Source organism: Centruroides vittatus, unplaced genomic scaffold, assembly GCF_030686945.1.
Source record: "Centruroides vittatus isolate TY-2023 unplaced genomic scaffold, ASM3068694v2 scaffold_2979, whole genome shotgun sequence".
In the NCBI taxonomy this organism is placed as follows: domain Eukaryota; kingdom Metazoa; phylum Arthropoda; class Arachnida; order Scorpiones; family Buthidae; genus Centruroides; species Centruroides vittatus.
Window position 1 is genome coordinate 47,202 of NW_027122697.1, and position 16,979 is coordinate 64,180.

At 29.6% G+C, this 16,979-nt stretch overlaps 1 protein-coding gene across 2 annotated transcripts; it reads right to left on the reverse strand.

The window, feature by feature from the left end:
- Positions 1-856: 856 nt before the first annotated feature.
- On the reverse strand, positions 857-15,445 carry LOC136988009 (ER degradation-enhancing alpha-mannosidase-like protein 2). 2 transcript variants are annotated; one of them, XM_067285780.1, is made up of 9 exons: positions 15,207-15,445; positions 11,982-12,238; positions 9,724-9,849; positions 9,218-9,429; positions 8,998-9,139; positions 6,591-6,715; positions 6,337-6,481; positions 5,130-5,251; positions 857-3,398 (listed from the first exon to the last, which is right to left on the reverse strand). In XM_067285780.1, exons 1-9 carry the CDS (start codon positions 15,317-15,319, stop codon positions 2,457-2,459), a joined length of 2,184 nt encoding a protein of 727 aa, XP_067141881.1. In that variant the 5' UTR covers positions 15,320-15,445; the 3' UTR covers positions 857-2,456. The 2 variants fall into 2 exon arrangements, with proteins under 2 accessions (XP_067141881.1, XP_067141883.1); XM_067285782.1 differs by lacking the exon at positions 15,207-15,445 and adding an exon at positions 15,073-15,163.
- Between the last annotated feature and the right edge of the window lie 1,534 nt (positions 15,446-16,979).

The window sequence follows — 16,979 nt, forward strand, 5'->3', positions numbered from 1 at the left end:
ATGATTGATATAGTAAATACTGTAATATTAATTAAAAGGGTAAGAAGCACTAATAATAACAGTTATTTTAGAATTTTTGTAGTGAAATTGCAGAAATTGAACTTTGGACATATTTGAATTTTAGTATATTTTAAATTACGATGATAAATCAAAATTCATTCAGATGATTCCATCAATTTATATTTTTATGTATTCAAAAACAAAATGAAACAAACTGTTTAAAATTATGCATCCCAAAATGATTATATATAAATATTTTTCGAGGTTTTTACCTAAGCTTAGTTTGTCCACTTCTCAAAGTAGAAAGACCCCTCCACTGAATCTACAAATTCTTTAAATATTTTTTTGTTTTTATTCATTCGATTATGAATTAAAAGTATTAATTTCTTTTGACACTTCAAGCACCAATAAACGATACTTTACTACTAACATTCGCCATCGTCATTTAGGTTATCAATAAGCACTGAATTAGTGCAATTTATATATATCATGGATATAGAATTATAAGCAACTGTGAAACTAAATTTCAGAAAATGGGACTTAGTAAATTTTTGGTTGGTCCAATTTTTATATAATTGGAATTTTACATATCTGCTTATTGTTCCAAATTGGGTTTAATATAATAGGAATACTCGTTCTATTATTGAAAAATTGTTATTTATGGTTCTACACCCAAGATGTGTGTTAACAAATGTATTGTTTAGCAATACATTGTGTTATAAGCTGTGTTTTTTGAAAAATTTTTTAAAATGTCCACATTCTATTCTTTATTCATATCAAGTGTAAGGATACTTTTTTAATCTGTTTTAATTAAATATTTATTAATTTCTGAAACATTACTCAAGAAAATAACAACTTTAGAACAATTGGAATGTTTATTTTGATAACAAATCATCTCTATGTTAAATCAGAGTTGAACAACATCTTAACAATTTTAAGATATTAACTGTACTTTTTTTCCTCACAAAATACAAACTTTTTAGAAATTAATCTCTTCCATGTTATAAATTATAACAAAATTTACAACTGATTCATACTTTCAATTATTTACAGAGTAAACAGTATCAATACTTTGCATACAGTGATTAATGAGAATTGAAAATTAGAAAAAAACAGTATAAAAGGTAGAAAACTGAGGTAAAGTAAAATTAGAGCATTCATTGACACTTCAAATTTCAAACACTACCATTTGGGCTTGTAAGGTGATAAATCCACTGACGCTAGACTTTGAGTCCAAAAGTATTAGAGAACTGATATTGAATTCTTCTTTGACTCCAATACAGCAATGTTTTTGTGTGTTAGTGAAAGTGTAACAATGCAGAATTTTTATAATCACAATTATGTGGAATGAATGAATTAAAACTGAAGAAACAGCATTATTGGAATTAGCAGCAAATACAAATGATTTAAACAATTAAACAACAAACCAATGTCTGCTATTCGTTTACATTCAAAATGTCCTCATAAAAATTCAAATTACACAAAATAAAATTCGTTTTTGTTTTCACAAAATCTATAACATTCCAAACACCAAACTTCATTTTATGTTATCCACACCGACAAAAATAAGTAACACAAATTACGTATTAAGTAAATTATTTTAAAAAAATCATATTGCAAAGTGTTTTTCTCTAAGATTCATCTGTAAAAAGACAGTGAATAAGTGTATTTTGGCAACTATAAATGATGACATATGGATTTGACTATTAATTGGACTTCTGAAAGCAATTACAGTACAATCTCGTTTTAGAAGATTGCCGAACAATGATTTGGTGAGACCTGCGAAAAATCCATTGTAATTTTACCTCCTTTTAGTGGATCCATAACTTGGGGCTAGAAAAATCCTTTACTCCATCTATTGTAAACTTTTTTTTCCAATACTTAGGTAATATTTGGGGTGTTTCTGGGAATTTGATGATGCACTTGTTACATCTGGGATATGCACAAAGAGAATCCAACTGAGAAGGACCAAGTAGTGAACATTCTGATGCTGGTCTAAATGTAGTCTGAAATTTAGCAAGGCCATTGAGTCTTTCCAATTCGTGATGAGCTTCAGCACAAACAAACAGGCTGTATGTGACATTACTAATATCAAGCAGTTTTGATGATGTTTTTCTGCCTATTGAATACAACATTCAATAAGCAGAAAAACATCATCGAAACACACCAACATGGATGCATTTTTTAACAAATTGTGATGTCAAATGAAGTGTTAATTAATTAAAATATGTAATTTGCTTGTGCTTATAGTATATGCAGTTTCTGTCAGCTTTGTTGTACACTTTTATGTTATAATATACGATCTTGTAACATGTTTCTATAGGGTAAAGAATTGAGATCTCAAGAACAGGTGTTTCTTTATATGTAGGAGGTTGAGTAACAGATTCTCAGCAGTATGAGCAATCGGTTAAAACGAGATTCTTCCATATAAATATACTATTACAAAACTGCGTCATTTAATTAATATTAAACATTTCACCTTTTAGACATAACCTGGCAAGAAATTGCTGTGCTGGACAGTAGAGTAATTCCCACGGACTGGATGAGGTAGGAAGTTTATTGTCTGTAGGAAGTTTAGTAAGAGGTACTTGAGGTGAAACAGGAATGATTTTAATAGGATTGGAAATAGAAATATCACTGGAATTGAAATCCGAAGATGAGGAATGTAATACCGATTCTTTGTCATCGTCATCACTGTCATCAATGCCTTCATTTTTATGAGACATTTTGTCATCTGAGGTAATCTGAGAATTGTCATTCCAACTGCTTTGTATTTCTAAGTCTTCTTCACCTGTTGAATCGTCAATAGTTTTAATGGTACTTTCAAAATTAGACTGCAAAATTATTTTGTTTTTTAACGTATTTGGTTCAGATTCCGAAGATAAATTTTCTTTATCGCTCTCTGTAGGAGATTCTGTTATTTTGTCCATTGAATCAAAAAACACTGGCTGTGCACTCTCTGTTATGTTGTCATCTCTATCTAAATTTATAAGATTCTCTGTTTTTGGTGGAAAAATGTTATATCCTTTTTCTTTTGTAGAGTATTTTTTCTGGCTTTTCTGAAAAATGTTTAAAAAATTGTCTGTTTCCGAAATTTCCAAGATCGATAATAAATCTAAACTGTCTTGAAAATTTTGTTGTAATTTATCCTGTTCTTTCTTTTCCGCACTACAACAGTAAACTGCGGCAGTATCTATTGGGTGCCCTTCGGTATTGAATATATAACTGCCCGAACCGATAATGCATTCTCCACCCACAGTCTTAATCACTTCGCCACAGCTACCATTTGAATGAATAAAATTTGATGGATCGAAGAGCAAATATAAATATTTTGTGGTTTCCGCTAGGAAAAAAGATTCCATTCTGTCTTCTACTCGATGATCTTGGACATTTTTTATCTAAGAAAAAATAAATTCAATTAAATGATGATTACTTTATTTACATAAAAACTAGCTAAAATATATTTTTATCTACAGTTTGTTTACTTTGTGCACAAGCATAAAGGTTAAATATTTTTTGTCAGTCCCTTTAAAATACTAAAATTATTTAAATTTAATCTACATTGGATATTGATGGTTGGTTGACCAAGACAGTAAGATTTTTCTATGTATTAATCAAATGTATTTTGATTACTTGTTACAAAAACTTTACATCATTTATCCAATATGAATCAGTATTTGATGTGTCCAATTTGGCATTGATTTTACCACTTCTCTTAGAAAGAGTGAGTTAGACTCTCTTACTGCCCACAATGAAGGTATGTTGAGTGGAGAGGGATGGGGCCCAACATATCCAGGACAGACTGCCCATGAAAAACTCCCAGGGGCTTTTTTCTGGATTTGATTCCAGGTTCCTAGCATGGTAGGCTTTGTCTTGATCAGCCAACCATCAGTTTTTGAGGCTCTTCATTATAGAAGAGTTGTTAGAATTGGAAGGAGATACTTGTGACGTATATCATCGTTCATTTATCAGGTCCAGATGAAAATAATGAAAATGAATCACATTCAATGCAACCAAGCAAATTTAATTAATTGACAGGAAAAGTTTTCTAGAGATTCTGTAAAGATCTCTAGAAAACTTTTTCCACTTACTCATGAGATTTAGCCTAGAATTTTCTAGCACAAAAACAAACATGGCATCCATCTAGTCATCATTCACACACACACTTCTGAATTGTTGGAGTTATTCAAAACAATGAAAAAAGAAAATATTGCTTAGAAAATGAGATTTTAATTTTTGAGATTCAAGGTCACTAGCATGAGTACATGGGATTTTTTCTTTTCTTTTTTATTCCAGCAGCAAGTGATATGGATGTTGGCAGAAGCATTTTAGATACAGGAGCTTATTTAAGGTTACATGATGTAAGTTTCTGTGTATTGTGTAATAAAACCAGTACCAAAAGTTTGGTTCACTTTTGACTCTACCATACAAGTCTGATCATAAATTGTGATAGTTACAAACTGAAAATACTTTGCAGGGATCACACTGCCTGCCACAAAATTTGCAATTTTGAAAATTATATTTCTCTCTCAATTGGAGTGATGAATAGCCAGAGAACAGTGTCATAGAAAATGAATCAGTCTTGGTCCAATAAAATTTTACTGTTAATACACAAGAATAAAGTTGCTTGAGAAACTCAGTCATAATATAAAAAAAAAAAAATGCAGAGTTTTTATCTGTTATCCTTTCATTTCAGGTTGGTAGAAAAAGTCACAACAAGCAAATAACTTTCTAGTTTGATGAATGGGTTTGGCAATTGCTATAAAAAAGCCAGGGTGACTCCTGTTTAATTATTTCTAGGACACAAACATCCTAGAAGCAACTAATGTTATTCATTTTAGAATCTCATCATTGAATACTTTATTTTATTCTTGTTTTTCAAATAATTTAATAATCAAAATTCTATTTTATTTATAATTTTCTGAAACAAAATATTTGTAAACCTAGAATATTTTGTGTTATTGTTTATTTCTAAGTTTCTTTACAATAACAGAATTTATTGAAAATTTTATTTTGAAAGCTCATTAATGCAAGTCTATTTATCAGATATGAAAATTTAGGAAAACACTATATATAATTTTTATTGTATCTGATTATTTTTATAAATCTTGTAAACACTTAGTACTTACAGTTGCATATCCACAATCTGTTCTGGCACTATGCTGGATAGATTTAAGTATGTCAACTCCAATTTCTAACAAATGAGGATCTCTCGTGGCTCGATAAAGATACATAACACTTTCTATTAGTTCTGTTGAAAAATGAAAACATTTTATATTTCAACTTAATTCATAGAAAGAGTAGTTAAACAATTATAAAAAGACAAATCATTTCTGAAGATTTATATTATTCTGATATGTTAATAATATAATGAATTAAGATGTTTTTATTTGTCATTTGAATTCTACAACATGCAAATACAGTGTGACCATATCAGTTTCCCTATTCAGAGCACTCCATACTGTAACCGATAAGTGGATTGACACTAAAATTTGTATGCAGACTGGAAAAAAATCTATTTCTGAAACTTCTGCTAGGATGTGCTTTACAAGAAAATACATGAAACAAAACACAACAAATAATGAAGACCAACCTTTTAAAGTAACAGATTAAAATGTCACTTAATGTTAAGAGTATATGTCAGTGAAAAGAATGATGTGGATCTGAATCCATGTAATTTCTGATTGTGGGGCCATTTAAGGAATCATGAAAATGTTGCAACTTTGGCAGACTTAAATGATCCTATTACATTGCCTATGTGAAGCATCACTGGAGAACAGGTTGTGGCCAGCTATAGAACACACTGTTCAGTGCCTTCAAATTTTATTCCTAAACAATAATAGGAGTAACCTTCAGTAACATTCCTTACATCAGTAAACAACCTCTGCAGAAGAATGCCCTTTGTGGAACAAATAAATGCATTTTTGCTTTTTGTATAGAGTCCCTAAAGAAAGTTTTGAACTAATTATTATTATTTTTTAAATCCTTTTCATAGTCTGTGTACAAATTTTTATGTTAGTCAGCTTATTGATTATAACTACAGAGTGCTCTGAATATGGAACTTCAATTAAAATCATTCTATATATTGTGAAAACCAATTTTGGAAACCTTAAATTAACAATAATTTGCATAAATTCTTATTATCATTTGCAGAAATATATATCAATATAATGATTAATGTAAATCAGTTTTTTGACTACAGATTTGAATACATTTAATTGAAAATCTAAATAAGAATATTTTTGTGTATTCTAATTATGCTAAAAATAAAAAAACTTTATTTTAAATATTCACCTACATGAAAAGTATAAAATATTAAAATTTTTATCTTTTTACCTGGACGTAGTGGATATCCTTCTCGCCTGTTGTTAACTTGTCCTCGAACTATGTCATAGAATTCTGGGGTAAAACCATACTGTTTCCACACCTGATGATAATTATACAGAGTTTTCTGTGCTTGATCAATTTCTCCAAAGAGGGTCTTTCAAAGAAAATAACATAACAGCCTGTGATCATAACATAAAACACTTCATGTTCAAGAAGGAAATTGTTATTAATGATGTAAAATTTAAAAATAAGTTTACACTTACTAAAAGACCTGGCCAAAATGATTCTAAAGACTGAAAAATAGGCATGGTCACTTGGCCACTTCCCATACTAACCCACATGTACCAGTCGTCGCTCTTCATATATTTTGAAATCACCCGATAATACTCTAACAAAGTAATAAGTTAGGGTTAAACATCCATAAGGTATTTAAATCAATTATAAATTTAAAAAATTTGATTATATCAAATCATTGTTTTGATTAAAATAATCATTAATTAAAATATCACTATGAACTTGTAAATATATATCTATGTAATTTAAATATAACTTAATCTTTTTATTAGTTTTTAAATATTAATTTGGATTACATGCATTTTAAATTAATTGCAAATTAAATAAGATGGAAATATTCTTTTTGTTTCAATTGTTTGTCACTGATACAGTAGTCATATTTTAATATCCACTTGTGTTAAAAAAAATTTAAGTAGAGAATTAGTCTACACTATATAAATTAATACTGAGATCTTAACTAGAACCATTCCTTGATTTGAAGTGTACAACATTTAGTTGTTTACATTATTGCTTCTACATTGTAAAATATGTAAAAGTTTATACAATAAAATTCAACTTATCGGTGAGATATCTGAACATTCCAACATCTGAACCTCTTAAGACCATTCATGTGTTGTCATTGTACAGTCATCTTATGAAATTTTTATATTGAACAAATTATCATTGTTTGTAGAAAGAATTTAATAGTAAACATTAAAATTTATGAACTGCTAAAACAACTATGTAATAATGTTTCCTATCATTTTCATGTGTGGCCGCCAGCGCCAGAGATCCCGAACACTGCCTGGCAACACTTGCCAACAAGATGTTGGCTGGCAACGTAAAAAAGTGGCGCAAAAGTTCGCGGGTTTTTGCCTGGATGTTGGCCGAGGATGTCGGTAACAGTTCTCACCTTTTTAATAAAGTTTTTTTGTTACTGTTCGTGTTTGTCTGCTTAGTTCTAAAGATCAGTAGGATCGAATGACAAACATGTTTTTAAATGCTTTGTGAAATTTTGGGAGAATTGTGAAAATCTTGAAGGAGTAATAATAGTCCAAATTCCTTCATTGATTGATACATGTGAATTGATTTATCTGACTTTATTTCATGGAAGAATAATTTCATAGTTAGAAAGAAACATTATAAAATGTTGATGAAAAGAGTTGCTAGTTCTTACTAAATATATGGCCTAATTTTATGGTAGTGATTAAATATTTTTTGACAAAGTACATACAGATTTGCTAAATTATTTATTATTATTATTTTATTTCTACAAATTATTTTTTATCCAGATCAACGTGATGCCAAAACCATGATGCTTCAAGAATATAGAGGCTATTAAATGCATATGATAGCAAATTTGCATGTGATAAATGATATATCATTCATATATATGTTACTGGCAAAACCCGATTTTATGCCAAACTAGTTTAGAATTATTATTCAAGTATATTAATGGTTAAATATATTAATAGTTAAAATAAAATTAAAAAGCAATCAATTAGATGAACAATATTTATTCAAACATAGTCTACTTAATTATAAAAAACGGGGTTGATGTTACCCTAGATATCGAAGGTGGTGGCTCGTCTCCGATTTCAGCAATCAGAAGACAGAGAACAGTGGAGATGCACGTTCTAACCTAACCTATTCTAATAAATTACCATAATTATTAGCAACCAAATTATTAGAATAGGTTAGGTTAGGTTAGAATGTGCGTCCCCACTGTTCCCTGTCTTCTGATCGCTGGAATCGGAGACGAGCCACCATCTTTGATACCTAGGGTAACATTAACCAAAAACGGTATTGATTAGAAGTGACACAACACTTGTACAAAACTATAAAATAAAAATAAGCTAATCAGTACTTATCAATTTGTATTTTTTTATTAAGCCATGCACTTTTAAAGGTAACTAACTTTTGAAAATATTTTCAAAATATTCAAACGAAATAATAAAAATAACTTTTAAAATCAAACTAAAATTAAAAATGAACTTATTTGTGTTTTATGATGAACTTAAATTAACCATTAATATACTTGAATAATAATTCTAAACTACTTTGGCCTGACACGCTTACGCCAAACTAGTTTGGCCTAGGCAAAACTAGTTTGGTGTAAAATCAGGTTTTGCCAGTAACATATATATGTAGCTTCTCAAAGAGGAAGTTACTTTAAATGATAATTTTAAAAAGATGTGTTACAATAAAAAATATTGTCCTGGAATTTAATTATAAATTTTATAATTAATCACAATATCCATAAAGAACTCATACAAAAGACCAACCATATGAATTTGATTACGATCACAAAAAAGGCATTTATCTGGCAAATTTAAATTTATCAATTTTCACTAATTAAATTTAATATTTGATTCATAATTACATTTTAAGGGATACCTTTAAACATTTTCATCAATTCAGGTTTATGAAGTAAAATTGATCCTTTGACTAAATATTCATAATAAGAATCAACTCCTGCCCCTATTCCTGCATCTAATGCTGTCCATTTTCCTTCTTGAACATTTATATGGTTTCCAACCTATTTGTAATAATTAAATAGCTTCAATAACGTTTTATTAAATTGTAAAATTTTTATTATAGTAAAAAGCTTTTATACCAAGCCAACAGATGATCTTCTATCCCATAAAGCATTTAAAGCTTTCATGGCTGTTTCTTCAAATATTGAATCTCCGGTAAGTCTACTCAGTGTACCAAATTCGACAATAAATGTTGAAATTCCCGCCGTACATGTTACAGCTGTTTCTCCTGGCGGTACTCCGTGTCGGAGATTTACAGTTCCATAAGGCATCCCTGTTGGAGTCTGAAATGCTTAAAAAATAATTATTTCAAAAACTATTTAAATTATAACAGTAAAGTATAACTTGCAGTCTTATATAATAATAATTATTATGAATATCTAATGGAATAAAATCTGAATGTAGAGTATAATTACAATAAATGTTGGAAATATAGTGCAAAACAAAGATAATTAAAAGATGTAATATTTAAATTTTGATACACTTTCTATAAAAATCTTTGACTTAAATTTAAAAATTTGAATATTTAGAAATATTTTTTATCAATTATATAAACATCTTTTTTTTTTTAATGAAATGAAATTACCTGGTAGTAAACGCCGTGCTATATTTTCAGCTAAACGTAATAATGGTCCAGAACATGGCCATCCAGGTTCTAGTTCTAATCCAGTTTTAAAAGATAAGAGATGAGCTGATAAAAGACCACCTACAACTGAAAGAATTAAATCAAATTGAAATCAATTTACACAAATAACACAATATAATAATAATAAACAATTCAAAAAATTGCATGCTTTTATATAATAGTCTTGAAAAGAGAAGGAACAATCTAATGCATTTCCTACATGTAATACACAAATAAAATGAATACTTGAAAACATGCTTGCTTCAACTAAGCTGCATACTCAAATTATATCTAAATCACAAGATCATCATTAATGCAGTAAACAGTTATGTGATTCTTACATATTCTTAAAAATACATAAGACTGTCTTTTATTCTTTTTATAATCTAAATAACAATATCAACAAAACAAACACATTGTCATCCTAATCTTTCACTAAAAAATAAGCACCTATAAAATTTTTAATCCAAAATCAAAAAGTGGATATAAAAATAGGTACAGTATTACAATGTATCTTTAAGAAACGGTTAAAAAAAGCAGTATTTTCTTAATACTTATAGCCATATTTACTACCTCAACTCAAACCAATACAGGACATTCCAATTTTCAACACAAGTGTTGAAACCAACAATTTGACATCATCAATGACGTTCCAACTCGAATATAAAGTGCTTAGTTCCCATAATTCTATTCTCAGCAAGATAGATTCCATTTGAATGTCACACCAATTACCCACAATTCATTAGAAAGTAGCAGTCAACATATCTGTTGAGTGCTGAGTGTGTTGAGTCGGCGTTGACAACAGCGCCACTTCAACGTTGAAAAAAAGAATGAAAAAAGGAAAGAACATTGAGATCGGCGTTTAGTCAGCATTGATAATTGGAATGTCCCAATAGTCAGATTTAAATTTTAACTTCATGCTTGGACAAGACAGATTGCTTTTAACATTGCTCCAACTTCAATCTGATTTTGCAACCTAGCTTTAGATTGGATTGATGAATTTGCTATTAGAAAGTAAACTATGAATATAATTATGTTGCATAGCCCAAGAATTTGGCATGTCGTTAGGTGTGTTTATTGGACAAATTATCTGATTTTTTTGGTTTTCTGCAAATCTAATTCTCATTACAGGTTGGTTCAGTCCACGCTAGAAGAAATGATGATGATTCATGCTCCTTAACAATGTGTATTGTATAATTTTCTTTGAATAAACATTATACATAAAATATTTGAGTATATTTTTCAGCGTGGAGTGCATTATCATATTTTACATTAATTTCTATGGGAAAAATTGTTTTGCTTAATGAGTGTTTTGCATTACAAGTAAGACTCTGGAACAAATTATGCTCGTTAAGCGAGATTCCACTGTATAACTAAAATGCTATATGTTTAGTCTGACTGAGATGTCTTTCTTCTTTCTGCAATAATAAGATCTCTGATGCTCAATGGTTTCTTTAAATGCACAGAATTTATTCCAAATTTGATCATTTCAACAAAATTGCCAAGCTGCTTAGAGTTTTGGTTTATTAAATTAATTGAATCATAGTTTTACTTATAAAATTATTTTCCTTACATGACATCACATGAAATCATCAGTCTATACTGTATATAAATATTTACTTCTCACTGTCTTAGGAAAAGAAATGTTTACAATGTAATATTTAATCCATGCAAAATTATAATATTTTTATATTATAATATTATTATAATTTTATAATATTTATATTTAAATAAATTATATTAATATTTAATCCATCCAAAATTATATCTTCTTCCATGCAAAATATTATACATAATATTTTGCATGGAAGAAGATATAATTTTGTATTCATCAAATCTTAAACAATTACAAGTTTTATGAATTTCATGTAAGATAATAATCCACAAATAGTCTGCAGGAACTGCAGAATACAGCTGTGGAGCTATAGAATTGTGGCTGCTGTGGAAAGAGTGACAATAGATATGATGTAGTGAGTATAGGAAGAATATGAGTGTCAGTTGGATGTGTGCAATGTGATACAAGGTACATTCATTGAGAAATTTTAATGGGCTAATGAAAAACTTAGACATTTTCTAATGTTTTAATGTACATTATAATGTTCTCAGATAATAATTAACATAATTACAATAATTTAAAATGATAGAATTCTTTTTGGAAGAACCTCTATTGTAAAAATTTTAATAACATTAAAAATAATTAAAATTATAAGTCACCATACCTCTGATATTTGTTTCAAAAACTGATACATTGATGTTGGTATTAAAATCAGCAGTACTGATGATTTTTTCTACAACTCTACGAAACTCACTATAATTGCCCATCACGACTAATGTATCCAAAGCATCAATAAGGGTTAATGAAAAACTTCCCCATGTGTCCATTCCATCACAAGATAATGGCCTTAATTCATCATAAGGATAAGCATTTGTTAAATAATTGTTGTAAGCATGCTGAAACATTTGTACAACTTGTTCCCTGAAAATATTAAATTATTATTTATTATTATTACTGTTTTAATAAAAATGTATATTATAGTCAGATATTTTAAAATCATTATATAAATAAATTGATAAAATTTATTAATTAAAAATCATATATTTTTGTTATTTAAAATGCATTCTTCTAATCTAAGTTTGATTTTATTTTAGATTATAACATATCAAATTTCAAATAAATCACTGTAGACTATCATTAAAACTGGCCAACAAACTTTCTCTTTCTGTTCTGTGGGTACTGAGGGTTTTTTTAATCATATTCATTATGGGTTTGGCCAGACCAACAATGGGACAGTTGGATGGTGTCCTGGATATGTCAGGACATATCCAGGACAGACCAACCTCTGAAAAATTCCTGGAGTTTCTGACCCATCCAGATTCCTTCCCAAGTCCTCAGAGTGGTATGATAATACATTAACCACTTCATCTGGATGTTACCTCCTAGTTTTGATCCCAGGTCCTCTAGTGCTGATATCTTAATTACCTTGGCCATCCAGCCATCAAAGACCAACAAAATTTATTTGCCTAAAGATACAAAGTAAATTTATGCATTTTTTGTTTATTTTAATCCCAAGTAAATAAATCAACATTGATGCTTAACGTGCATATTTATGTTATTAATATATTTTAACTTCAACTTACTGTACATAATTCTATTTACATTTTAAATCTTTCTTCTCCAAATTCTGAAGTCCATCTCCAATAAAGCAAAAATAGAATCTAATTATTTTTACGAATTCATAAAATCTTTCTGTAAGATTTTAATTCTAAAAACATAGTGGAAACGTGTATATGGTAATAAGATTCACTGAATCATTGTTGATTGGGATAGTATAGATCAAGTTTTTAATTATTTATTTAAAATTGGAAACAAGATTACTAAAACTTCCAATAAACATATAATAAGAGACATGTAAAATGTAAGTCATTTGCTTTATGAATGTGATTTATACTTTAAACAATGTTATTCAAGAAAATCCTTTCAAATATAATTAATATATATAAATTTAATTTCTATTAAGAAGAAAATTATTGAAAAAAGTCTGCTCTCTAGTGTAATGTATTAAATTTTTCTAGTAATACTGTTGCATGAAAGAGAAAAATATTTTTCAAACATTTCTTTGACATTAAACTCATAAAGGCTCGATTACATTGGGCATGTTTACTAGCTACTGGCTAGTGTAAAAACTTGATTGCAAGTTTACAAGTTCACTCACACACACTGTGAGTATCAATTACACAGGGCTAGTAAATTTGTTTATTTGCTTTCAAAGCTATACTGAAAAATAATAAAATGTAATATTCTTTAAACTGTATGGCAATATGAAACATTGTCAAGTCTAATTTTAACTTTAGAGTTTAAAGACACAATATTTTGTAAGGACAAAAAAATTGAGTCTTTACTCAGACAGGTCTAAATGTAATTCTGAAAGAAATAATTTAAATTCCTTAAGCAAATAATAATATTTTTTATTACATTTCTTGAGGAAAATTGTCGTCATGCTTTTTTTTTCAAAATACAAACAAAAGCTCACAAGTTACTTCACGAGTACTTCAGCCAGTAGTAGTATATCTTCTAAGTACTGATTTACTTGCTTTACATGATTATACAGAACAAGTTTTCTGACTTGTGAGTAAACTTGTGCGCAAGAAAGTAGCCTAGCCTTCAACTTTACTCAGCTAAATTGTCAGGCAAGTTTACTAGCCAAAATAATTACATTGACAAGAGTTTAATAGAAGCAAGAAAAATTCATTAGCAAGCAGCTACTAATCAATGTAGCAATGTAATTGAGTCTTAATGAACTTCAACCATTATTATTTCTCTATTTTATACAAACTACACACTTTGCATAAATATTTATTACACCTCATAATGAATTTGCTTTCTAATACTACAATGTTAATTTGTAAAAAAACATTATGGAATAATATTTAGATCAGATGCACAGACACTTTTAGCAGGAGATTTGCCAAAGTGCACCCAGATCTCGAGGCATGATGGCTCATTGAATGCATTAATTTGCAACTTTAACTGCAGTATGTTAAAAAGATTTGAATGAATGATTAATTTAGGTTTTTTGATCGTGCAGTACAATTATGCCTCCGAACAAGACCACAGGGATCTTATCAGAGCCATAGACTATATGCATAGGAGTAAAAAAGTCAAAGGAATCATACCTCTACACGTGATCCTTCACGAGATATAGGCTCTCCGAAATCACATTGCACACGATCATGAGTCTCATTGCTCTGTCAAGACTACAGTAGACCCCCCTATAACACGGTAGATACGTTCCGTGTTATATGAATCCGTGTTGTATGAGTCACTTAAATACATGAGCCAATCACAGCCCGGCACACGAGCTGTGATTGGCTCATGTATTTAAGTGACTCATACAACACGGATTCATATAACACGGAACGTATCTACCATGTTATAGGGGGGTCTACTGTACTGCATTTAACTATTTAACTATACTAGCTTCGAATAGCCCACTCAACCATTTGTGGAGGACTTGATGTTGTATAGTTTCAGGAGGGTGTGTGGGCTTGCCCCACACAGATGCCAAAGTGATCGCTATCACTCACACCAAACCGCACGACCACGCACGGAACAGAACATGGAGAATACAAAAACTGACTTTGGAAACAAATATCTCACAAAGAGTCACACATACTGGTACGGTTCCTTTGACTTTTTTGTTCCTAAGAGTATGCTCTACAGCTCTGTTAAAGTCCCAAAGGTATCATTATGAGCTTGAATTGAGCCTATAGTGTATTCATATTTGTTTTAATATTAACGGTGGAAGTTACCTTTAGATAAATCGTACATATAACTACATATACACGAATTAACTAAACGTTACTTCCACCAATATTTCAGTAACCATCCATTTTCGACGCATGATTTTTATAATATATTACTTTTATATGATGAATAACGATACCTATAAGATTTTATATCGTCTTCTGTTATTTTTCTACATTCGTACACGTTAAATAATTCGTAATTAACAGCAAACATAAACCAAACGATTATGCCACCTCGCACCTTCTCCATGTTTATTCGATCACAACAACAGATGACGTAGTCTTAAACTTGTTATCCGAGATTAAATTTTTTAATAAATATTTTCGTCTCATTTTCTGTATATTTCGAGTACGAATATAAATAAATCGATAAATTCACGAAAGTTTCTTTTCCCGTCCGAACACAATTTTCATATTTGTAACTGAAATAAAATGCAGATGGCAGCTCGATCTTCGGCATCGAACGCTATATTTTGGGATTAAATCCGTTAGTAATTTCATTAATTTCGAAATTAATTAATTGAAATTTGGAAATTAAAAAGCGTGTACAGAATGTACGCATAAAGCAAAAGAATTTCGTTTAGCCTCTAACGTGACATTAAATTTATCATAAAAAAAACTTGGGAATATTTTAAAAAGTCTTCAAGAGTTCCTGTACTGTACATTACATAGCTGATCTTTTTTGAGTCGGAAAAGTTTTAAATGGAATCGATTAGGATGGAAAGGGAATTACACTTATCCATAACTAATTATAAAAATTGGACTTTAAATAAAATATGATAAAAGATGGCGGTAACCAAAAAGTTTTCTTAAAAAATTCGAAAGTAAAAACTGTGGTAGTCAGTCCTAGTCTCTCTTATACATTTATTACAAGTTTTATTGAATTGAATACAAATCTGCTTAAGGGAGGTTGTTTCCCGGAAGATATTCTATGGGTATTGGACACACGAAGAAAACCCGGAAACTTCCAGTCTGTTCGTTGGGTGCGAAACCCGGACCAATTACACTGTTGCGCTGGTTTTATCCGCTCGGCCATTAGTAGGCACTAAGATTAGGAAATAAAGCTTAAAAGTTTTTTCAAAGGCAATTTATATTTGGCTCACATAATGCTGTAAACGATTTTAGGGAATTCGTCGACTTTGCTTGCACCAATTTATGTTTTTATTGCAAAGTTAAATACAAAAAAGACAAAGTGTAGACAGAAATTTTGCTTGGAGAAGTAAAATTCTGCTGTATTTTCCAATTTATACATAAATTTCAGTTCTCTCTCACTATCTCATTCTTTAACTTCGTGTATAACTGACGTTTGTTGATTTATTTTACGCTTTAAAGCTATAAAGTTTTAGTGCCGACCCATGCTTTTAAATGATCAAAACAAGCAAAACATAAAAGTTCTGCGCATTTTAGCTTTACCTGCACACTTGTGAAAACACAGTACAATAAATATTTTATAAATGGTAAATTGCATTTTATAGTTCTTAGCCTTGTTTAGCGTATTAAAATTCCATTAGCTTATTATGTTCTCTGTTTAAATAAACTAACACGTTTGCAATAAATAACTGTAGTTTGTTCAGCATTGCGAGGATATAGGCTAATGTTGTTTTCTAATTGAATTAGATTTCATAGTTTCATGCACGATCGTACTCCATTGCTCATCTTAAAGACAAGTATTGCTAAATGTAGGCTATCAAAGATGCAATGTAAATCATCTCTATGAATTATATTGCATGCAGTTACGAATACAGAGCGTTTATCACTTCATCAACGTAAAAAATTCTGTTACTTTTCTGTATATTAAAACTAGTTTCCAAGGGTCACTATAAAATTAGTTTAATGCTCGTGATAAATACGATTAAATATGTTCTATAGATTTAAAATTAACAAATGTTGGTAGATAAAAATAGATGATA